This window comes from Cetorhinus maximus, chromosome 5 (genome assembly GCF_964194155.1).
Source record: "Cetorhinus maximus chromosome 5, sCetMax3.hap1.1, whole genome shotgun sequence".
NCBI classification, from domain to species: Eukaryota; Metazoa; Chordata; class Chondrichthyes; order Lamniformes; family Cetorhinidae; genus Cetorhinus; species Cetorhinus maximus.
Window position 1 is genome coordinate 139,060,373 of NC_135883.1, and position 26,213 is coordinate 139,086,585.

At 41.6% G+C, this 26,213-nt stretch overlaps 1 protein-coding gene across 1 annotated transcript in view; it reads right to left on the bottom strand.

Annotated features, from left to right (window-relative positions):
* Positions 1 to 15,716: 15,716 nt before the first annotated feature.
* The window catches only part of scml4 (Scm polycomb group protein like 4), a 166,059-nt gene continuing 155,562 nt past the window's right edge, over positions 15,717 to 26,213 (bottom strand). Inside the window, exons 7-8 of the mRNA XM_078542521.1 lie at positions 19,645 to 19,808; positions 15,717 to 17,984 (exon numbers count right to left, since the gene is read on the bottom strand). Coding sequence (XP_078398647.1) covers positions 17,859 to 17,984; positions 19,645 to 19,808 — 290 coding nt within the window. The 3' untranslated portion in view covers positions 15,717 to 17,858. The remainder of the gene's footprint in view (positions 17,985 to 19,644; positions 19,809 to 26,213) is intronic.

Genomic DNA, 26,213 nt, shown 5'->3' on the forward strand with positions numbered 1-26,213 from the left:
TCACTTTATTCTGGTTCATACTCACCCCACCCAGTCAGCTAGCTTCAATTCTGCATCAATTTAGGCCATCAAGATGCTGAAATTGGATTGGCAGTGATGTAAAATGGGCGACAGCAAATCGACAGCCGCCTTTACGTCCAGCTTGATGTTTGTTCCCATCATTCACTGGGCAGGTGTAGAACAGGTCTGCTGACTGCTTGTCGCACATTTTGTGCCAATGCACAAGCCCAATTTCACCCCTTTAGATTGAAAAGATGGGGCCATAGTTGCCCTAAGACATGAAGGAATTAGTGTGATCCAGACCCCTGGGTACATTGGTGTGGTCATGCACAGTGCACCAGTAATAACTGAGGCATATAACATCTAGGTGGGGATTAAAAATGACACAGCATCTTCACTCCAAATATAATGTTTACATTGATGTAAAACTCTTTTCGCCAATATCACTGTAATATGTCAATAGGTCTTGTATCACAAGTGCATTCTGTACAGTCAGTCAGCAGTGCATTCTTCCCTCCAACCCATCCCCAAGACAAGGTGAGTCACTGACCCGTAACATACAGAGCTGTCAAAAGTGTACAAGTCTGGTTGTAAGGCATTGTATACAGTCACGTGCACTTACCCCCTGGGGAAAAGAAAGCCTGGAATTAAAAGCTAGCCTCAGTAATGGTGACCATAAAAACTATCACTGATTGTTGTAAAAACCCACCTGGTTCACTAATGTCCTTTAGGGAAGAAAATCTGCTGTCATTACTCGGTCTGGTCGACATGTGATGCCAGACCCACAGCAATGTGGTTGACTCTTAACTGCTCTCAAGGGTAACAATGCTGGCCTTGCTAGTGAGATCCACATCCCATGAATGAATAACATACATCTCCACTAAAGCTTGCCATTTAATGGTGACTATATGTTATATACAGTACATGGTACAGGGAAATATATATTTCAAACCAACTAGGACTCAATGCTTCTAATGCTTTTGCAGTTTGACAACCCTTCCCCCTCAAAGTCATTAACACCTTCTAATGTATATCTGCAGAAGTGTTAAACCTGTGTAAAACAATGCAAAACTTTCTCATAATAAGATCATAAGAATCAGGAGTAGGCCATTGAGCCTGCTCCACCATTCAATAAGATCATGGTTGATCTGACTGTGGCCTTACCTCCATTTCCCTGCATGTCTCCCATAACCCTTGACTTCCTTATAATCAAAAATCTGTCTAACTCGGCCGTGAATATATTCAGTGACCCAGCCTCCATTGCTCTCTATTGAAGAGAATTCCAAAGACTAATGACCCCCTGAGAGAAGAAATTCCTCCTCATCTCCATCTTAAATGAGGGACCCCTTATTTTGAAACTGTGCCCCCTAGTTCTAGATTTCCCCACAAGTGGAAACATCCTCCCAGCATCTACCCTGTCAAGCCCCCTCAGAATCTTATATGTTTCAATAAGATCATATCTTTCTAAATTCCATTGAGTATGGGCTCAACATTTCCTCGTAAGACGACCCCTTCATCCCAGGAATCAGCCTAGTGAATCTTCTCCGAACTTCTTGCAATGCAAGTATGTCCCTCCTTAAGGCAGGAGACCAGAACTATACACAGTAATCTCCAACTTCACATTTTCCCACATTATGCTCCCACTCACCATAACCTATCTATATCCCTATGCAGACTCTCTTTATATCCTCCTCACAACTTGCTTTGTATCATTAGCAAATTGGCTACAAGACAATTGGTCTCTTCTTCAAGCCATTAATATAGATCATAAATAGTTGAGGCCCCAGCACTGATCCCTATGGCACTCCACTAGAGTTTGCTAACCTGACAATGACCCGTTTACCCAGACTCCATTTCCTTTTAGTTAGCCAATTAACAGTTAACTGAAGGTATGTGCAAGATGGTGAAACTCTTCAAAGCTTCAAGTGAAAAAGTAAGCATGTATATTTTGGAAAATGTGCAAGATTGTTGACCTCCATGAACCCCCTTCCCCTCAGAGTTATTTCTCTTCGTTTTTTGATGTCATTGGACAGCATGCAGGCAGGAGATATAATAGCCCAGAAACTAAATTAATCAATGTGCTTCTATGAATTCCTCGCAATGCTGTTACAACACAGTTGTTAGCCCATTTAATATCGGGTTCAGCAACTGCATTGAAATTACAAGCACATAAATCCAAGTAAACAAATTAATGAATCCAGTAAAAACAGGACACAGAGGTACTTATTTCCACAACTGCATTGTAACCCCGCACATTCCAAGTTTGTTCTCCATGTATTCTACTCCTGTCCATGTGTGACAACAGTTTTGTATTGCCTCATACCAGGAGCACATGATTGAGAAATTCATCATCCCCAACCAGTGATATTCCGACCATTAATGATTGGAAAATCGCAGACTGGAGTGCGGAATTTTCTGATTATGTGCACCTGCCATCTGCACATACGAAAGTATTAGTCACACTCCTGGCAGTAAGCCTCACCCATCGAGAGCATACCAGAAAATAGACTGCATACTGGTCTCAGTGGCCAGAAAATCACTGCTGGTGCGTTTCTGAATCCTGATACGCAGGAGTATCTCTGGAGCTCAAACTTGGAAAATCATCCTTATGTCTTGTCGAGAACTAAGTTACCCCCAGAGATTTGAAAAGGCAGAAAACTGAACCGTCCTTCTCTACTTAACTATGTTATTCATGACTTGTGTATGTACAGACGCTGAATGAAACATTACCTTCATGGAACTCCCATTAGTGTAAAACTGTGAGAGTGTCTCCTAATGGTAATAAAATTGACCACGTTTAAACAAAAAGTTACACAAAACTTGTACACGATCTAGATTATAATAAAGCTTCAGTTGCAGAAATCAATTCAGATAAAATCAGACACAAAAATATGAGTCCTTGCAGTTGCTATCACTGAAGTTGAGGTTTACTCATGAGAGATTCTTGGTGTGTAATGCACTAACAATACAATGGAGTCACTTTTAGGGGAGTAAAGTACCAATCCACAGCCTATGTGAAAAAACAGCAGACGTACAGAAGGCAGCCATATCACTACCCAAACTCACCTGCTGAATGGACTCTTGTTTATTTAGTTTTTAGTTCCTTTCAGTGCCAAGTCTGTCTTGAATCACGCTGTCTTTAAATTCTGAATTCAGTTATTTTAAAAGGTAACCAGACACATGATTGAAAAGCCTCAACGATTCTTTCTCTCCCAACAGGGTGGATTAATGGCTGGCAAAGATGCATTAAACCTGGTTGGATAAACAGGATGTCCATTCAATTAAAAACACGTTCCATGCTCTTAGAGATTGATTTATATATTATATATATATATATAAAAAACGTGCCCATCTGTTCGTTCCCTCAAAAGCATCTGTAATTATAGATATTTTAAGACTATACAATATCTGTGATTTTTCACAGGACATATCTACGTATACAAGAGACATATATAACTGCTACAGACACAATTTGAATAACTGAAATTTTTGGAGATGGTGTAAAACAGACGATATCAGATCGGTCACCGATTCCACACCTCTTCCGATTTTAGTTTCCATTGAAGCGAAGGTGTATAATGAACGGCTGATCCAACATCGCCCACTTTGCACTATCAGCAAAAGTTAAAATTACGCCGTGTGTATATTTTCTGCAGTGTGTCAAGTTGAAGAAAAATCTTACTAAACTCACCACAACCCAGTGGCTGCTTACGCACAGAGGGAAATGTATCTAATTGCGCCAGTTTGTGTATCCCCGGCTTGGAATCTGATCTTTTGCACAAGAAAACTTCAGTCAGGCACTAACTACCCCGTTTAAAATAAACCTGAAATCTCATTAAACTAGAAGATGTAAAGATTTCTGACATACGCACTGTGTTTGAATATGAATAGCTAAAGGATCAAATTTCAAGTCCTATTCCATATACACTGCATTCAGATGAACACGTGCATACAGATGTTGTGTACATGGATATACTGTATAAAAAAAAGTCTAAAATCAACAGCATTTTTTCATATGGTAATTTTATTGACCTGGGTTCAGGAGAAATAAAATGGGTAAGTTCCTGTAAAATAATGCACGTTACAAATTCTTAGTTTCCACATCAATAACTGCCAAAATGCCACAACAAAATAACTTGCACTCTACCTTTTTTTAAAATTAAAATTAAATTTAAAATTGAAAGCACAGACCTCCAATGAAAGGTCTGCAAGAGTGAAAGACAAATTCTGTGTGCACTGCAGGTCTTCCCATTCCTTTGTGTGCAGAGAGTTTCCTCAGTCTGCTCCCCACTCTTCAATTCATATTGAACAATGGCTCCTTCCTCCCTCCTAGTGTTTCTTTTTCCAAGAATAAAAATAACAGCTGCCTTAATTTACTGCTTGTGTACTTGCATTGTTTGGTGACTGCCTGCTTCAGTGTCACTTATCAACCTAAAGTTGACAAAAAAAAACACATTTTTCTTATACTTGCTAGTGTTAAATGGTTTCTGAACATTTATGTGACCTGTTTTAACAGAACTTTACTTGTATATTCAAATGCAGTTATGTAAGTGTAAACGAGACCTTGTAGTGTTTTTATATATCTCATTTCAGTACGCTGCCTAAACATTTTATAGTATTATTTATTAAAACGTTTAAAAATAAAGCAAATTGTTTGCATAAAAGCAACTGAATCCTTCAGTCCGTGTAGACAGAACCAAGATGTTGGGTGTGTTACAGCTCTCTGTAATGGCGGGGCCGTGCAGTCATGAGGACCTCGAACAAAATTATATCTGTAGACGAGCATAATGTAGCATTAATTTTCAGATTAACCGTGCCATTCAGTTCCTTAAAGCAGAAAGTCATGGGGTGTTTCTTTCCTTGTAATGTAAAAAAAATGTATTTGTGATTTTTTTTCCCTCCGTGTAATGCATATGAAGCCAAAAAATAAATGCTTGAAACTTCAGTGTACATTCCTACAACAGTGGGTGGATGTAGTGTTGTTCCACAATTCACTATGTCTCTCAGTAGGCATCATGCAAGTTGTCCATGTCTATTTATAGGCACAGGATTATACAGCTGTTCGTTGGTTGTTAAAACTTTCATGTCTGTACACAATAGACCTGTCCACTGTGGCACCACGTGTAAGGATCTTACATGACGGATTTGGTCAGCCTATGACAGTTGTTGGTTTGAATTAATCCAACACAACTTGCAGTCATTTAGTACTCTTTAACCTGGGATAAAGCATCCCCAAGACGTATCACAGAGACATAAGGAAAAAAAAAATGGATGCTAAGCTGAAAACTGAGATACTTAGGAGGGATGATTAAAAACATGGTGAAGAGATGGAAGGATTTGGGAGGAAGGAATTTCGGAGAGTGGGGCCTAGGTAGCTGAAAGCATGCCCTCCCCCCGCCCCCCCCGCAATGGTATTCTGGATGTACAATAGATCAGAGTCAAAAAATACTGTGGATATTGAAAATCTGAAATTAAAACAGAAAATGCTAGAAAAACCAAACAGGTCAGGCAGCAGCATCTGTGAAGGGACTAACAGTCAATGTTTCAAGTCAGTGACCTTTCATCAGAAAAATGGGGTGTTCAGTGGTAAGGTTCTAGGTATGTAGAAGGACTACAGAAATAATGAGATGTGAGGCCACAAGACTGACAATTCTAGATTTTAGATATTGGGAGCCCAGGAACCAATGTAGGTCAGTAAGGAAACATGAGATGGGGGGGAAAGGACTTGGTACATGAGATGGGGGGGGAAAGGACTTGGTGCATGAGAGGATATGAGTGGTAGAGATTTGGGTGCACTGAAGTAAACAGCTGATGGAGGCTGAACAGGGGAATATTGGAATTACTGACTTTGGTGGTGAAAAAGATTTGCAGGTGAGTTCCAGCAGCAGGCAGGGATGAGGTTACAGAGGTGAAAGAAGGCAGCCTTTTGTGACAGCGACAGAGCTCAGGGTTGAAAAGGCTGCTGTGGTTGCAAACAGTCTGGTACAGCCTGGGACAGTGGCCGGTGGAATCCAGGTTAATGTTATGAAGTTTGCTGCAGTTGTCTGAAGACAATCACTCTGCGGTTAAATCGATGCTTAGCTGGAGGAAATTGTGACAGAACAAAAAGCATTTCACTCTTGTGTATTGGCCTCCCTAATAGTGAATGCAAAAATTCAACCCCAGTGAGTTATTTCATTAACAGGCAGCAGACAATTAACATAAGTATACAACTAACCATCCATGTGCATTTACATTTTTTTATTTAAACTTGGTAACAAATACATTAAATGATTGTCAGTTCTCTCAGAAACACAGTAAAAAGCTACACAAACAAATTTTTGCACCATAGTTTATTCCAAAGGAATGAAGAGGAATAGACAGATACCACTGACACTGACTGCTTTACATAGATGCCACTGCCATTAATTGCTATATTAGCAGTGATACCACTGATAATGATTGCTGAAGAAGCAGATAGCAGTGCCATTCATGAGTAAACAGGCAATGATATCATTTCCATTAATTGCAACTAGTGACAAAAATAACATTGGCATTCATTATTACAGGGGTAATAATATCATTGCCACTGATTGCAATAGAGGCAATGATATCACTGGCATTACTATATAGGCATACCATTGCCACTACTTTAAATGCAGTGATATTGTCATTCATTACTACTGAGGCAGTGATAGCATTGCATGCATTCATATTGAGACAGAGACATCATTGCCATTCCATCATTCCCATTCACACTATTTAGACGGAGGTCATATACAATGACAGGAGGTAGTGGTGGATTGATTTATGCAGAATAACAGAAGATGAAAACAGAAGTATGGTGGATTTAATGCAATGGTGTTGAAGGTTGATTTGAAAATATTGAAGGTTTTTCCTCCAGAGAGGTGAATAGTAAATATGAGCAAATGACATTATTCAAGTTTGTAATTTACATAATATTCTATAACAAAGTTAATAAACCGTTATATATAAACTAAGATCCAAAAAGCTGAGAACACTGAATTGTAAGGCGACTATTTCAGTTACAGGTATTTCCCCGATGCTTGCTGTATCTAACTGCACAAATGATCAGAGATGCATCTATAGACAAATTCTTTTAAACAAAGGTAAATAATCAGGAAAATACTGCACAGTGTAGTTACCTTTGTCAGTTTCAAGGGTCAAGGCAAGAAATTGTTTCGGACATAATGAAATTAACAGCTTTCTCCTTCATAGGCCATTTCTGTTAATTATTCCCAGTAATTCGTTCCCATGTAAAATGTAATCAGTTTACTTATCTTAAACTGCTCACTTCACAAGATTTCCAGGAATATTTAGATGTTTTCTGTTTTTCATAAATTATCTAGATTAAACCAGAGAAACCAATATTCATTCAAGGATGCCTACCTTAAAACTGCAAAAGCACACACTGCTTTCAGTGAAGGGCAGTGGGTAATATGCATATGCTGGACTTAATACGCAAGAACTGGAGGAAAGGCAGTATGTACAGCAAAGCATTTGGTAAAATAAAGTTACCAAACACTAGCATCAACAATAATCTATGCTGAAATCCATAAGTCTTTACGGTGTGAGTGAACATACTTGTGGAGCACAGCAGGACTTCAAAAAAGAGGATAGGCTGAAAGATCTATCGGTCCAACCTCCCTTGGTCTTGTTCATCTCACCTTCTGGGGTGCTGATAAGCTGGAAGTTACCCTTTGCAAAATGAAACTATTCATTCTAACACAAGTGAGCACACATAAGTAGTGCTTCATTTTCAAATGACTCCTCATAGTTAATGGCAGCACAACTATATAGTTGAAAATTAGTGCCTCCATCACACCACAGCACTCTTGAAACAGCTGCCAGAAACTCAGTCAAAACAAGTAAAATCCTGTTGAGTACTCAATAAGAATTGGTGGTGTGGTGTATGCAACATGAGCAGGATAGATGACTTACTCGGAGAGGGAAGTGTTTGAACTTATTCCGGCTTTGACAGGTTCCACTGTCGGGCTCTTTCTGAAGCTTGGTCCTTGCTACAAGTTCAACAAGAATAAGAATACCCTTGGCCACTCCGGAATAAGTAAACTCCAAAGGGTCATTTTCTAACTCTGTGATGCCGGTAGAAAGCTGCATCCACTGATGGCTAATGGAAATGCAGCCTGCACTCCTGGTTTTCCGTCAGGGGAGGCTTCCCACCAGCACCGCAAAGTTGGAAACTCCCCTCCTTTTACCACCATCAGTGTTATGGCTTTAACCACGATTCTCAGCTGGAACGATAGATGAAATATCTGACAAAATTTGGGTTAGTGGTAATATTTCATTCAAATTTACAAACCTGCTCCCTTTTTTTTAGCAAAAGGAAACTTTTGTTATTTGAAACTAAAATGATCCAAATTGGGACAGAAGTTTGCACATAAACCCAAAATGGCTAACTACAAGTTCAGCTCAAAGTTCATCTCCCAGATTTGCAATATTTGTGACCTATTATCCAGTTCACTGTTTCTCTGGAAATTCCCATCAGCTTTAAATGTCACACTTCAGTAAATAATTTCCAAGTAGTCCCAAAACCTGACAGCAGTTATGGTTGATTGATACGGATATTGGTATCATCAGTATGGCTTCAAAAAACAGGAAGAGAAAAAGAAAAATCAATTGGGCAAATCCTTGTACCTCCAATACCCTTCCCTTCTACCAAATAGGGTAATTTGCAAGATAAATCAGTGATGTTCCTGCTAACCGACAAAGGAAACTATGTGACCTTCTATAACTATTTGGAACATGTTCCAATAGAATGACATTGTGCAATGGTTCAGCATCATAAATACTGAGTGAACAGTCCTGTTATCAGCTGGTGAGTATTAGTCAAGAAACTTGTAGAAATTAATCACAACTGCTAATGCTTCAGTCTGGATAGCATCATGCATTTCACTCGAGAAATGCAATGGTAGCTGCTGCTTGGAAGAAGAGGCCCCAAAATGGGATAAAGCAACCTCCTTCAATAGGCTGTGTATGTATGCATGTGTGTGTGTGTGTGCATGTATGTAGGCATGCATGTATTAGTGGTGTATATGTGTATGTCATGTGTATGCATCTGTGTGTCTCATGCATGCACATCCTGGAGTGACCTCAAGGTTGCAATTTTGTGGAGTTGGAATGAGGGATGTAACTTTTGACATGTGCTGTGGACATAGTTCGTCTGGCGTTGCCATAACACAAGATGTTGGCCTGTTTATTAGAGTCCAATTGGTGATGGCTAGTGGGAGAGGACCAGATGAAGTTGAAGGCATCTCAAAATAAAGTCAGCAACTTGAGATAAAGTGCTTTCTGTGTCTATTCTGAAATAATGCAATACTTTAGACACTTGGGCTTGGTTCATGTGAACCTTTCAGTAGGATTGCTGCACTGTAATCACTGCCAGATATTCTCCATTTTTCAAATTAGTGCAATAGCAGGCGAGGATGACCGCATTTAGAAAATGTCTGGAATAATAATAAATTATTTGTAAATGAAATGTAATGCCATAAACTGTTGGGGCAGAGCAGGCAAATAAACAAAGACAAAAAAAATGAAATTAATTTGAAAGGAAACAATGCTAAATGGAATAAGGGATGTATGATATGATAGAATAATGAGTACATATGTCACAGGATAATGCACAGATCATAGAATGATATATGTATATACCACAAAACAATGTACACATACATCACAGGTAATGTACACATCACCAGGCAATATACACATTACAAAATAACATAAGCACATATCACTGAGTACTACTATACACACTTCACAGAGTAAATGTACATATATATCACAGGATAGTTTAGAAACAGAAGATAAGGACAATTATATCACAGGATCATAACACATAAGACTCACCCCTCATTTACTCCAGACTGTAAATGACCAGGAAAAGCACAGACATCCATATTGGTTGGTTAAGTACTGTAGCCCTGCACCTTAGCACTTCTTGGAGAAACACCCTGCTCTAGCAGCTGTTGTCTGTACACATTACAGGCAAAGAATTGGTGCAAATACAAGGACATGCCCCAAATACAAACGTACAAAAAGTGTGGAAAGCACACGCTTGACATTTGTGTGGGCGAATCCATGGACTTAAAGAAACTATATGCAGCAGTTAAACCAAGTAAAACTAGAGTTATGAAATGCCCTAATCCATCTGCACAACATGGGGGGTAATTTTGACTTCTGGTGATAGTGTAAACTGGGTAATATTGGAGCTGTTATACAGCTTTACCATTAACAACATTTGAACGAGGTGAACAGGCGGCCGATCTAATATTGCCTGTGTACACTATCAGCAAAAGTTAAAATGTGTTCAAATAAGCTTTAGCTGCACTTTTATATTTTAAATTTGTTTTGTTTATCTGTTCTCCCTCTCTCAGTATTCCAGCGTGCATTAATTAGCATCATGATTAACGAGTACACTTGAAATAAGACAAATGGGAGAATTTGCAATCAGCCAGTGTAACTCTGGCGGAAACCCTGAATAACATCCCACCATGGGCTCCACGTGTAAAGGGAGCTTCTGAAAACCTTACGGCGACGGATCAGGAGAAACTCTGAAGAAATTCTCAGCAGCGTAAAGATGTATTGATTTGTAAGGATGATCCAAAATGGATTTGCTTTTATATAAGACACAGAGTGAGCAGTCAGTGGTTAAAAACTTTTTCACACAGCGAGTAGTTAGGGTTTGGAATGCACTGCCTGGAAGTGTGGCGGAGGCAGGTTCAATTGAGGCATTCAAGTGGGCATTGGATGATTATTTAAATAGAAACATTGTGCAGGGCTACGGGGCAAAGGCAAGAGATTGGCACTAAGTTAAAATGCTCAGCGAGCCGGGGCAGACACGATGGGCCGAATGGCCTCCTTCTGTACCGTAACAATTCTATGATTCTGTAAAAGGGGAATGGAAAGCTTGGGATGTTTTTCTATTGCTCATCTACAGATGGCTGCAAATGGTCCCCCAGCTGTTCCCTGGGTGCTAATGTGAATGAATCACTCCAGGACCAAGGCAACAGCTCCCATTAGCCACAGTACATCACTGGCCAACCATCACCACCTCAGCACAGTCAAGGATGGGCAATAAATGCAGCTTTCTCAATGATGCCCACTTCTAAGATTGTATTTCTAAAAGCTGCAGGAAGACAGGAGGCCAAATAAAGGCAAATCTCTGTTAGGGTTAAAAATTTAAATGAATAAAATCAATATTTATAATATATATTTATTCATAGTCACTGGGGAGGCATTTTAGATATAAAATATTCCCCCAAGTATTTCTCTTCAAGTTTTAAGAAAAGGTAGTCCAAAATGAAAACATACAGTGCCTCATATAAATGTATATATGGCAATTAAATATTTGGCAGCCCACTTACATCTGCTGGCTTGTGTTTATAATACAGATGATTATGAGCGACATGCTGATTATATAATTGCTGCTCTTGAGTTGACTTTCTGCTTGTTCATTATGTTCGATCTGTATGGTGAGTGTTAATAATTCACAAGAGATGCTGCACTTGGGACACTAACTTCCACCATCAGTGCTACTTGTGCCCACTACCATAGATCCTGCATAAGACCATAAGACATAGGAGCAGAAGTAGGCCATTCAGCCCATTGAGTCTGCTCCGCCATTCAATGAGATCATGGCTGATCTGATAATCCTCAACTCCATTTTCCTGCCTTTTCCCCATAACCCTTGATTCCCTTACTGATTAAAAATCTGTTTATCTCAGTCTTGAGTATACTTAACGACCCAGCCTCTACAGCCCTCTGCGGTAAAGAATTCCACAGATTGACTACCCTCTGAGAGAAGAAATTCCTTCTCATCTCTGTATTAAATGGGCGACCCCTTACTCTGAGATTATGCCCTCCGGTCCTAGACTCTCCCACAAGGGGAAACAACCTCTCAGCATCTACCCATGCATGTACAGGAGAATCCATAAGCCAGTTATTGTATAAACAGAAATACAAGAACTGCATTTAACTAGAATAAATGAGCAATTGAAAAACTTGGAAAATCATGCCTGATCATTATCACAACACTGACTTAATACAAGTGCTAGCCAGTCATGGTGAATTGTAGCCACTGAAAAATAAAAATATATTGTATCACTTCACAATATTTCATCGAGAGCCTGGCAGGCATTTCTGCTTTGCTCAAGTGACATGTAGACACGCACAGTACAAGTTAATGCAGGTCACTGATCTTTCATTAAAGCTGTTACTGTTCAATTTGTAACCTCAATTACTTACCAGGCCTAGTCAGTAATGCCACAGCTACATTGCGCTGACAATAGAAATTCTACTCACACCAAAGTTCAATGGATTATTCTATTAAAACAAGAGAAACATTTTCTCCATTTACAAAATTTGCACTGTCTCTTGCCCAAAGCTGGCAGGAATGGTTGGAGCTGACGGTCAGATGGAAAACCGAGTTGGGGGGAAACTGAGAAATTGTGGTTAGGAGGAGGCAACGGCAAGACCAAACTCTACCAATGGTGAGAGGGAGAGGAACGGGTGTGTAGGCAGGATTATTCGGGGGATCCAGTGAAACATTCCTGGCTCCTCCAAGCCCGCAAGGAATCTTCGTCAAAATGTGTAACATCCTCTTACTGTGGCTTTTTCGGGTCACCATTGGTTTTCGCAGAATCATAGAATAGTTATAGCACAGGAAGCCATTTGGTCCATCAGGTCTGTGCTGAATCTCCGTAAGAGCAACTCACCTACTCCCACTCGTTAGTCTTTTCCCCACGGCCTTGCAATTTTTCTCCCTTCAGATAATTAACCAATTCCCTTTTGAAAGCCATAGTTGAATCTGCCTCCAGCACACTCTCAGGTAGTGCATTCCAGGTCCTGCTCACTCGCTGTATAAACATTTTTTACCTCTTAGCGCCTTTGGTTCTGTTGCCATTCACCTTGAAGAGTGACCTCTGGTTCTCAACCCATCTGCCAATAGGAACTGTTTCTGTCTACCTACTTTGGCCAGACTGCTCATGATTTTGAAAACCTCTATCAATCTCCCTTCAATCTTCTCCAAGAAGAACAGCTCCAGTTCCTCCACTATATCCATGCAACGACTATCCCTCATCCCTGGAACTATTCTCGTGAATCTTTTCTGTACACTCTAATGCCTTCACATCCTTCCTAAAGCGTGGCACCCAGAATTGGACACAATACTCCAGTTGAGGCCAAATTAGTGTTTTATTCAGGTTTTGCTGCCATCCAGGTGTCCTGGGATTTTAAGGTAAAATTGGGCACCACATTATAGGAAGGATGTGAACACATTGGAGAGAGTACAGAAGAGGTTTACAAGAATGGTTCCAGGATAAGAAACTTCAGTTATGAGGATAGATTGGAGAAGTTGGGACTGTTCTCCTTGGAGAGGAGAAGGCTGAGAGGAGACTTGATAGAAGTTTTCAGAATCATGAGGGGGCTGGACAGAGTAGAGAGGGAGAAGCTGTTCCCACTCGTAAAAGGATGAAGAACGAGAGGGCACAGATTTAAAGTGATTTGCAAAAGAAGCAAATGTGATGTGAGAAAAAACTTTTTCACACAACGAGTGGTTCGGGTTTGGAATGCACTGCCTGTAAGTGTGGTGGAGGCAGGTTCAATCGAGGCATTCAAGAGGGTGTTGGATGATTATTTGAATAGAAACAATGTGCAAAGGTACGGGGAAAAAGGCAGGGCAATGGCACTAGGTCATAATGCTCATTTGGAGAGCTGGTGCAGTCACGATGGGGCGAATGGCCTCCTTCTGTGCTGTTATGATTCTGTGAATTGCTTCGTTGGAGACACTGAAATAACTGGGCATGACTTTCACGGTTAAATTAGACTCTCGCCTTCCTGTTGCCTGAATCCAGGCAGTTAAAATGACTGGTGGGGGAGAGGGGAGGGAGAATGCTGCAGCTTCCACCTGTCCACAATGTTAAACCCAAATCATTCACACCAGAGAATAGCTGAGTTAAAAATCGGGAAGTGTTTCATGGCCAGTTCCAGAATCCCTCCGCATAATGAGCACAAAATTCACCAAGTGGTCTGGCCTTCTGTGTTTTAGTTTTGTAAAGTCATACATTATACATTGCATCTCACTGAAGGTTCAATAACTGATTCTACAACTGTGACCACATAAAACTTAAACCATATATATTTCCTATGTAAGATAGTCACCAAACGATCAAATGGGGAATTGATGCATTTAAGGGGAGGCTAGATAGGCAGACGTAGGAGACGGGAATAGAAGGTTATGCTGTTGGATGAGCACAGATTGGAGGAGGCTGAAGTGGAGCATAATCACTGGCATGGATTTGTTGGGCCAAATGGCCTCTTTCTGTGCTGTGTATTTTATTTAATCAATGTAAACCAGGAGCAACTCAAATTCGTCCCCTTGCAGCTTACTGGTGATGTGTAAACAAAGCCAGCACCACATTTCACAGAACTTGTACCCTATTGCCTGTGAAATATTACATCTACTTGAGTGTGATGCGGAGAAGTTCCCTTCACATGGTCGAGTGTTCCTTCAATATTACAGTAAAAATCTGACTGACAAAAAGGCCAACTTGAACCCTAAGATAAAAGCAAAATACTGGGGATGCTGGAAATCTGAAACAAAAACAGAAAATGCTGGAAAAACTCAGCAGGTCTAGCAGCATCTGTGGAGAGAGAAACGGAGTTAACGTTTCGAGTCCGTATGACTCTGGAGGGTTATATGGACTCAAAACGTTAACTCTGTTTCTCTCTCCACAGATGCTGCTAGACCTGCTGAGTTTTTCCAGCATTTTCTGTTCTTGTCCCAACTTTAACTCTGCCTGTCTGGCAGAAAAAGGGGCAGCGGGCCTAGAATCATGGTACTGCTCTAACTTTCCCTCTCCTTACCACTGCCATTTTCAGGCCCAGGGACCCACCTCACCCAAAGAGTGGTAAGAATGTGGAACTCACTACCACAGGAAGTGGCTCAAGCGAATAGTTTGGTTGTATTTAAGAGGACCCGTAAGGAAAAAGACAGTAAAAACTGGGGAATAAGAATACTGGTCCGAACTAGTCTTGTATACCTTAAAATGGAACACTAGTAAAACTGGGAAATAAGAGCACTGGTCTGAGCTGTTTTTTCCCTTCTGGGAAAACTAGATATGCATATGAGAGAGAAGGGAATAGACGGTACCGATGATAGATTTAGGTGAGAAATGATGGAACGAGGCTTGAATGGAGCATAAATACAGGCGTAGACTATTTGGGCTGAGTGGCCTGTTTTGTGTTGTATATCCTATGTAATCCTATGGCAGGAGGATCATTGCTTTTAGAGTCTGAAAGATGTAAGGGACGGGGTGCCAACCCAATTTCGAGCAGCATCCAAGCAGAGCAACAGTCCTGCTCGCTACGTCCAGTTTTATTGAGTGTTAAAGCAGAAGAGACAAGTTAATGGTGGTTTTGTGGGACCAAGAGGAGAAGAGTGCTCCTTCCTAACAGCCACTATCGCCTTTGGTGACAGCAATGCATTCACATGCTCCCCACCCTCCCCCTCCAACCTCACACTTGGCAATTGGTGCCTCCCCTGGATCTACCTCTCTGCCGACCCGGAGTCTACCATGTGCAGTGGGGGCACGAGGCTTGGTCTGTGCCATTGCCATGGTAGCGAGTCCCTGTCTCCCCGCTGCTTCACCCACTCCATACCTGGAGTTAAAATCTCCCCCTTCAGGTCGGTTTGCACATTGAAGCCCGTAAACTAGTTGTAAGCTGCTGAATGAATGCTTATTTCCAACTGTGACAACCTTTCATCATTTGTCAGTGGCAAGTTGCAAATTTGAGCGCAACACCGGAACAAGACGTTAGGAAATTGGGGGAGTTGCAGACAATCCCAGGCCTTTAGCTCAGTCTAATGGTGGATTGCCCTGAGGCACCATCAGCTCCACATCATGGACCGACTCATCCAGCTGTAAGTTGAGAAAATTCATTGACTGAGTTCTCAGAACAAGCAGCAGTTTAAAATTACGCATTGTTTTGAATCTCTAGTGTAAAATACTCTACTCTGTGCCCACTGAATGAATGTAAAGTGCTTTTTGTATGACCTCTATGATCAATGCTATCTGTAAACGATTCTGTGCTACAGTTACTCCTCCCACCTCCTCCGTAAAATGTGATAGTTCATACCTGAATGTCTCGTACCGCAAACACAACATGCGTCACGGTTTAGAGGCTAAAGGACTGATTTTTTTTTTATTGGCAGGTTTTTTTTTAACAGTCAGGATCTGTTTCTATAACATGGTCATTCAAAAACTCCGGTAGTCGTGGGGAAACTCGCTGCCGAAGGTATGAGCACAACTTTCAACGAGGATGTGAAATGGGCCGTAGCTGATCGGCTGCCTGCTTTATACCCGGCCATATTGACTGCAATGAAAGGAAAATTAGGCGGGTTTATAATGGGCACCTGAAAGGTAACATTACAAAGTTACAAAAGCATTAGGCCAACTCCTGTTGCCAATTGCGATCACATTTTGCAGCTATAGAATGACTGTTTGATACCAGTCCCCAATATATAACCTAACTAATTACACCCAGTTCCAGTATATATCTGATTGCTAATATTCACCAGTATAAACTGACCAATTGAACACACACCCCAGTGTACAATAAAATAAAATAAAAGCAAAATACTGTGGTTGCTGGAAATTGGAAAGAAGCACAGAAAATGCTGGAAAAACTCAGTACCTCTGGCAGCATTTGTGGAGAGAGAAACAGGGTTAATGTTTTGAGTCCAATATGACTTCTTCAGTTCTTCAGTGACTGGTTAAACCCAGTCCCCAGTGTACACTGGCTTTTTAAGCCTCGACCCCAATGTACAGTCACTGGTGACAAATGTTTTCTTGTACTCTGGTTCAGTTTTGAGTTCTCTTTTGCCTGTCACTGTTTATCTTTTAATTCAGTCTGACTGGTCTCATTACTGGCCTGTTCTGTTGAATGTTTAGAGAACTCGTGAGAATCACCCAATTAAAAAAAAAAATCCATATAAAAGTGCCTACATCACTTCAATCCAAGCCTGTCACTGTATACGGATGCAGAGTATGGTGGTTTATGAAGCTCTTTGCTCCAGCATGTTCCCAGCTGTCCAGGATTCAACCCAAAACAACTCAAGTCCTTCAGTTCAACAAACATATATCTACGTCCACACATCATGGATTATATGCCCAACAGACGTCAGAGTGTCATTGATATGCTTTCTGCAAGCTTCCAATACTTAATCACATACAGAGTTCCACGGTATCTGTTAAGTAAAATGTTAACCTTTCAGTAGCAGAGGAGAATTATACACTTATTTACACAGTTCAATATAACTTCATAAAGGCAAAGCCATTCACCTTAAAACTAAAAATTAGATTATGCTTGTACTGTACATGTTACATAAAGGTAATTGTTTCACTCAGTCTGGCATTTTTACAATAATGCTACACACCCACTTTACGCAAATGCTACCTCCAGATAATTCAGTCCACAACGAGGAAAACAGGGTCAGACAAAAGGACTACACAGATCATACCTCAGGTATTTTCACTCGAATCCTGGGTGTGAAAATCACAATGCATGCACTGTTGACATGTGTTATGTTTTTTTGTGCGCAGATGGAAACAACAAATGAAATCACCCACAAACCAGCCCTTGTGTATGGTATTGCTGCTAGGCATCAAGTTACTTCCAGCTCCTCTTCATCATACGTTTCAGGAGATTACTGAACAGCTGTAGTAGGGAGAAGTGTTTCGGAGTGCTGGTGCACCTTCACAGAAAGAAAATAAAAACAGAACAAAAACAAAAAAAAATGACTTGTCATCCGTTCGTCCTGCTCCCGTTTACCCCTCGGCTTAGTATTTGCTCTGTTTCAGTTTATCAATGTGGTAGCAGAGCTTCAGGGCTGGGCCCAGCTTCAGTCCCATGTACTTCATTATCATGTCACTCTTCAGCAAGATCAAAGCATTGCCATCAATCTCCTGAAAAAACGGGGAGCGGAAGAGAAGCACATCAACTAATGAGAAGGTGGCTCACTTTCACCAAATGTGACTAAAACTGCTGAAGTAAAAACAGGAGATGTTTAGGAGTACAAGGCAGGTGTGAGGAGAAATCACAGGCTAACATTTCAGGTTTTGACTTTAATCAAGAGTGTGTTCCCATGATAGGTCCAAAACCTGAAACATTGGTGTCTCATTTCATTTTTTGGAATGTAACAAATCTGCTGTATATTTGTGTTTTATTCAGATCTCCAGTATTTGCAGTTGTTTTTTTCCTTCCCTGTTTTTTTTGTGTATATGTTCAGTGCCCCACCCAGGATTCTGTGATCAGAAATCAAGCACCAGAGTGTCGATCTTCTAGCACAGTACTGCTATTCAGTCTGCTAGCAGGAGGCACAAGAAGGTAGCTTGGCAATGGAATAGCTTTGTGTTGGCCCCAATCTACTACCAGATGCTGGTATAGTACCCTATTGTTCATTGTGTGCCATTGCCACCACTTACCTATGTCCAATTCCATCAGCCAAGTCTAATGGTGCATCACAGATAAGCTTCAGGCTGGCTTAAATCCTGCATTGAACACATATGTGCATGAACACACACACTGGTGTTCAGAACAAGAGGAGCAGCATGTCAAGTTTTAATGGTTTAACCATTAAATGGGAGTCAATGCAAGATGCTGACTTCTCAATTCAAGCTAAATAAAACAGCAGCATAAATATGGCTAATTCTATGAAATCAGGCTCACTTCTATCAAACATGACTAACCGGTAACAGCACAAGTCTGACACTAATCATTCACACTCTGTGCATCCTATAAATGGAATTAGCATCTGTCTTTAAAAGGTCATTGCCACCTCACTGAATGTCATGCCAGCCCAGTGGCCTTCCTAATCTGTGCCTAGTTTGTGAAACATTAAACAGCAGTGTTGGATTAACATGCTCCAATGTTCAAATCCACTACTGTGAAGATGTCTGGATAACTAAAAGAGCTGGCCTCGTCTTATGTCTGGTTAGAAAGACAATCTAGGCTTGGTTATGGTTATAGAAGCAAAACCAAACACATCCTTTTTTTCATTCATGGTACATGTACATCACTGGCAAGGCCAGCATTTATTAACTATTCCTAATTGCCCTTGAGAAGATGACTGTGAGCCACCTTCATGAATACAACTGAGCAGCTTGGGTAGGCCATTTCAGAGGGCAGCCAAAAATCAGCCACATTGCTGTGGGCCTGGAGTCACAGATAGGCCAGGCCAGGTAAGGGCAGCAGATCTCCTTTCCTGCAGGGCATTAGTAAACCAAATGGGTTTTTAACGACAATTCAGTAGTTTCATGGTCACCACTACTGAGACTAGTTTATCCTTCCAGATTTATTTAAATAATTGGATTTAAATCCCTCCGCTGTCATGTGGGATTTGAACTCAGGTCTCTAGATCGTAAGTCCTGGCCCCTGGATTACTACCAAAGCAAAATACTGCAGATACTGGAAGTCTGAAATAAAAACGAAAAATGCTGGAAATACTCCAGCAGGTCAGACAGCATCTGTGAAGAGAGAAACAGAGGGGGAGGATTACTAGTTCAGTGGCATAACCACTGTGCTACCCGATCCTTATTTGTATTTCCCTCGTAGTCTAACACTTACGTGCTTTCTGAAAAGCTCAGCATGTGGACCCAAAGCCTGAGGGTCAGATTCTCTGACAAACCGCATCACATCTTCCACAGTCCAGGTAGATGGATGCCTGCTTGATGACCGAAGGGAGTCCTGAGAAAGCACGTGTCGTTCAGGGCCAGAGGCAGGGCTGGACGCTGAAATGATGCAGGAAAGAAATTTAAAGAGACAGCAAAATTCTTTCAACATTATCCATTAAAAAATGATTATATTTTATCAAAAATCAAAGCAAAATAATTAAAAGCACAATATCTACAACATGTACAATTAACAGGATATTTTGTTAATTGCATTTTGAATATTTATGTTACTTGCTATTCAGACCATGCTCTTCAGTATGAAGGCTTATCTATCACTGTAATCTTCTGCTGTGGACAAACCCTCACCTACTTTTGCAACAAACTAACCATGTTAAGGTAGAAGATTTCACGCCCAATAAACTAGATATACATGTTATGAATATTGTTCAAATTGGCAAATATGTATCTTCTTCAGTTCTTCTATATCTGTGCTTAGGAGCAACTCAGTCCTTTAAATTATTTTCCTGTATTGTAGTCTCCCCCACACAGTCTCTTTTGTCTGTCTCTTCCCCTCTTCCCCCACCTTCAGTTTAATGGGTAACCAGAAATGTTTTCCTCTCTCCACGAGCAGACATTCTAGGATATAAAGATGTAAACAGCAACTCAAGTCTACCGAGGCTGTCCGAAATGCAAGATGGTGGCTTCCTCTGTAATCTTACATGACAGTAACAAGCTGACCTATCCTTCCTCCCCACCCACCTATACCCCTACAATCATCTCCCCCCTGCAACCTCGTTCCCCCTCCTCTCCCCACATCGCAACCGCACCCCCTGGCAACCAAAACCAAACTGGAACACTGAGGCCTTGATCTCGACAACACCGATGAAAGCCTCAATAAACATTCACTTCCTGCTCTCTGCATCAATCAGAATCAAACAAGGCTAACCTACAGTGTGAACACGATCAAATCTAAAAACACTTCATTTTTTTCAAATTTAACCAAATATGCAGCCAATGCTACTTTTCTTCAAACACTGATCATGAGCTCTAAGGGGTTTTGTGCACAGCAATATTTATGTAAAGGCCTGTGAGTTGAGGTGGAAGGGGGCCTGGGTGATGGGAGGGAAATCACAGTTTGGAACTCTGAATCACTATTACAGAAACATTCAAGATTGCGCAATAAGGTATCTGGTGGGAGGACATCTTACTGATGTTGTTGGAGGTGGGGAACTTAACTGGGTTCTATCCTGCATGGCCACTAGTTCCTAAATCTCAACCACTATTGTGTTGGGAGGCCTGGGGCTTTTTGGGAAAATCTGACTGAGAAAGCGAGTCGATGATGGGGCATTGTCACATGACAGCTCGCAGCCAATTCAGTGTGGCAATCAGAACAGAAAATCCTAGATGCAGTCAGCAGGACAGGATTTAAGGTGGAATCTGTGTGGGATAGATCAGAGTTGGAGAAAAGAGACGCGAGTGTGATGGGTGCGTATAGCAGACACTTGGGAACAGGACAAGACACGTGTGAATCACGGAGACAAGAGTGGTCTGGAATTTGCAGTAGGAGCACTGGCATCTCTCTTCAATGGCTTTATATTGGACATTACTTCAACGTTTAGGTACTTCCTCCCCTCAAATCAAACTCTCGGGAAAACCCAGTAGTAAACATTGACTCCAGAACTACATGGTTATCCACAATTGTGTATAAAATTAAGAGGGGGCTAAATGAGGTGGATAGGCCCCTTTGCAAAGAGATCAATACTCAGGGAATATAGATTTAAAGTAATGATAGAGGATTACAGGGGAGTTGAGGAGAATGTTTTTCACCCAGGGAGCAATGGCGACCTGGAACTTATTGCCTGAAATGGTGGTAGCGACAGAAACCCTTATTGCATTTTAAAAATATTTGGTTTTGCGCTTGAAGTGCCACAACTTACAGCTCTATAGATCAAGAGCTGGAAAGTGGGATTAGGCTAGATAGCTCTTTTTCAGACAGCGCAGGCACAAAGGATGAAACAGCCTCCTTCTGTGCCATAAGCTTTCTATGCTTCTAAGGTTTCATACCTCAAAGCTTCAGGGGCTGTAAGCAAAGTTGGTTGGACCAAGTAGTTCCACTTCAGATGGAACAAGAAAAGAATATTTGGTCCAGCAAGCCATTCCTACCACAAACCTTGTAAAAGAAAAAGACCTCTGGATGTCCCAAAACGCTTTACAGCCTATCACGTATTTTTGAAGTGTCGTCTCTGTTGTAATGCAGTGAAATTTGGGAGCTAATTTGCACACAAATAGCAATGAGATCATCATCAAAATAGTCTGTTTTAGGGATGTTGGTCAAGGAATAAATATTCATCAGAACACGAGGAAAAACTTTCCCTCTCTTCTGCGAAACAGTGCAACAGGATCTAAGAGGGTAAACAGGACCCCTGTTTAATGTCTCCTCTGGAAGACAGCACCTCTGACTGTGCAGCCCACCCTTAGTACCGCACTAAAGTGTCAAACTAGATTTTGCATTCATGTCTCCAGAGCAGGACTTGAACTCACAGCCTTCTCACTTAGAGGTAAGAGTGTTATGACTGATTCATGGTTGACATCCAATGTACATTCTACATTGTGCCCTGGGGCTCCTTGATATTCTTAACTTTCCTGGATAAGTGAAGTCTCCAGCTCAATAAAGAGTGCAGGAGGGCATGCCAGGAGCAGCACCAGGCATACCTAAAAATGAAGTGTCAACCTGATGAAGCTACAACATAGGACTACTTACATGCCAAACAGAGGAAGCAGCATGCGATCGACAGAGCTAAGTGATCCCACAACCAATGGATCAGACCTAAGCTCTGCAGTCCTGGCACAACCAGTCGTGAATGGTGGTGGACAATAAACAACTCACTGGAGGTGGAGGCTCCACAAATATCCCCATCCTCAATGATACAGGAACCCAGCACATCAGTGCAAATCATGAGGCTGAAGCATTTGCTACAATCTTCAGCCACAAGCGCCAAGTGGATGATCCATCTTGGCTTCCCCCAGCATCACAGATGCCAGTCTTCAGCCAATTGATTCACTCTACGTTATATCAAGAAACAGCTGAAGGCACTGGATACTGCAAAGGCTATGGGCCCTGATGATATTCCGGCAATAGTACTGAAGGCTTGTGCTCTGGAACTAGCTGTGCCTCTAGCCAAGCTATTCCAGTACAGCTACAACACTGGCATCTATCCAGCAATGTGGGAAATTGCCCAGGTACGTCCTGTCCAAAAATAGCAGGACAAATCCAACCCAGTCAATTACTGCCCCATCAGTCTACTCTTGATCATCAGTAAAGTGATGGACGGGGTCATCGACAATGTTACCAAGCAGCACTTGCTCAGCAATAACCTTTCATTGATGTTCAGTCTGTGTTCTGCCAGGGCCACTCAGCTCCTGACCTCATTACAGCTTTGGTGCAACCATGGACAAAAGTGCTGAACACAAGAGGTGAGGCGAGACTGACTGCCCTAGGCATCAAAACAGTATGTGACTGAGTGTGACATCAAAGAGCCCAAGTAAAACTGAAGTCAATGGGGACCAGGGAGAAAACTAAAGAAGTTAAGGAAAGCATCAAACTTAAGGAAAACGTTTAAAACTCCACCAAGATGATTGAAAACGCTTAAAACTCCAGGACAGATGATTGGACAAAATATAAATAACGGAAGTGAATGGCTAAAAGGTTAACCAGGAAAAATAGAATGAGAGGAAGCTAGCTAAAAATATAAAAACGGACAGCAAGAGTTTCTACAGGTACCTAAAAAGGAAAAGAGTAAGTAAAGTGAGTGTTAGTCCTCTACAGAGTGAGAATGGAGAGTTAATAGTCGATAATAAGGAAATGGTGGAAGAAATGAACAAATATTTTGCTTCTGATTTCACTATAGATGATACAAAAAACATTCCAGTATTAGCTACAAATCAGGAGGTGAATAGGAGAAAGGAACTTGGTGAAATGGAAATCACTAGGGAAACAGTACTGAGCAAATTGATGGAGCTGTGGGCTGGCAAGTCTCTGGGTCCCAATGGACTACATGCTAGGGTCTTAAAAGAAGTGGCTAATGAGGTAGTCGATGCACTGGTGTTAATTTTCCAAAATTCACTAGATTCTGAAAAGGTTACATCAGATTGGAAAGCAGCAAATATAACCCCTCTATTCAAGAAGGGAGGGAGGCAGAAAACAGGAAACTATAGGCCAATTAGTTTGATGTCTGTTGTGGGGAAGTTATTAGAATCGATCATTGAGGAGGTTATGGCTGGGCACTTAGAAGAGTTCAAGGCAATCGGGAGAGTCAGCATGGTTTTGTGAAAGAAAAATCATGTTTAACCAATTTTTTGCAGTCTTTTGAAGGAGTAACATGCACAGTGGATAAAGGAGAGCCTGTAGACGTACTGTACTTAGATTTCCAGAAGGCATTTGATAAGGTGCCATATCAAAGACCCTAGGATGTAATCCACTGGGACCCAGAGACTTGCCAGCCTGCAGCTCCATCAAAGAATACGGAAAATAAAAGCACATGGTGTAGGGGGCAACATATTAGCATGGATAGAAGATTGGCTGGCTGGCAGAAAGCAGAGAGTATGCATAAATGGGTCTTTTTTGATTGACAGGATGTGACGAGTGGAGTCCCACAGGGGTCTGTGCTGGGGCCTCAACTTCTTACGATTTACATCAATGACTTAGATGAGGGGAGAGAAGACATAATAGCTAAATTTGCAGATGACACAAAGATATGTAGCAAAGCATGTTGTGAAGAGGACATGAGGAGGTTGCAGATGAATAAAGATAGGTTGAGTGAGTGGACAAAGATTTGGAAAATGGAAGTTAATGTGGGAAAATGTGAAGTTGTTCACTTTGGCAGGAAAAACAAAAAAGCAGAGTATTACTTAAATGGAGAAAGGCTGCATAATTCTGAGGTGCAGAGGGATCTAGTTGTTCTAGTACATGAGTAACAAAAAGTTAGTATGCAGGTACAGCAAGTAATTAAGAAGGCAAATGGAATGCTATCCTTTATTATGAGAGGGATTGAACATAACAGTAAGGATGTTATGCTTCAGTAATACAGGCATTGGTAAGACCGCACCTCGAATGAGCAGCTTTGGTCTCCCTATTTAAGGAAGAATGTAAATTCATTGGAGGCGGTTCAAAGGAGGTTTACTAGATTGATACCTGGAATGAGTGGGTTGTCTTATGAGGAAAGGTTGGACAGACTGGGCTTGTTTCCACTGGAGTGAGGGGTGATTTGATTGAAGTAGACAGGATCCTGAACGGCCTTGACAAGGTGGATGTCGAAAAGATGTTTCCTCTTGTGGGTGAGTCCAGAACTAGGGGGCACTGTTTTAAAATTAGGGGTTGCCCTTTTCGGACAGAGATGAAGAGAACTTTTTTTCTCTCTTGGGGGTTGTGCAACTTTGGAACTCTCTGCCTCAGAAGGTGGTGGAGGCAGCGTCATTGAATATTCTTAAGGCAGAGGTAGATGCATTCTTGTTAGGCAAGGGAATCAAAGGTTATCAGGGTTAGACAGGAATGTGGAAATCGAAACACAAGAAGATCAGCCATGATCTTATTGAATGGCGGAGCAGACTCGAGGGGCTGAATGGTCTACTCCTGTTCCTATTTCTTATGTTCTTATATTCTCCAATAGTTGGACTCATGCCTAACACAAAGGAAGATGGTTGTGGTTGTAGGAGGTCAGTCACCTCAGTCCCAGGGCACTGCTGCAGGCGTCCCCTAGGATAGTGCCCTAGGCCCAACCATCTTCAGCTGCTTCACCAATGATCTTCCCTCCATCATAAGGCCATAAGTGGGGATGTTCGCTGATGATCGCACAATTTTCAGCACCATTCGCAACCCCTCAGATACAGAAGAAGTCCGTGTCCATATGTAGCAAGACCTGGACAATATTCTGATGGGCTTTTCTTTTAATTCATTAATGGGATGTGGCCTTTGCTGGCTAGGCCAGCATTTTTATTGCCCATCCCTAATTGCCCTTGAAAAGGTGGTGGTGAGCTGCCTTCTTGAACCGCTGCAGTCCATGTGGTGTGGGTAGACCCAGAGTGCTGTTAGGAAGGGAGCCCCAGGATTTTGACCCAGCGACAGTGAAGGAACGGCAATATATTTCCAAGTCAGGATGGTGTGTGACTAAGAGATGTACTTGCAGGCGGTGGTGTTGAAGGAGACTTGGTGAGTTGTTGCATCTTGTAGATGGTACACACTGCTGCCACTGTGCATTGGTGGTGGAGGGGGTGAATATTGAAAGTAGTGGATGGGGTGCCAAGCAAGCAGGCTGCTTTATCCTGGATGGTGTCAAGCTTATTGAGTGTTGTGGGAGCTGCACTCATCCAGACAAGTGGGGAGTATTCCATTACACTCCTGACTTGTGCCTTGTAGATGGTGGACAGGCTTTGGGGAGTCAGGAGGTGAATTACTCACCACAGGATTCCTAGCCTCTGACCTGCTCTAGTAGTTACAGTATTTATCCGGCTAGTCCAGTTCAGTTT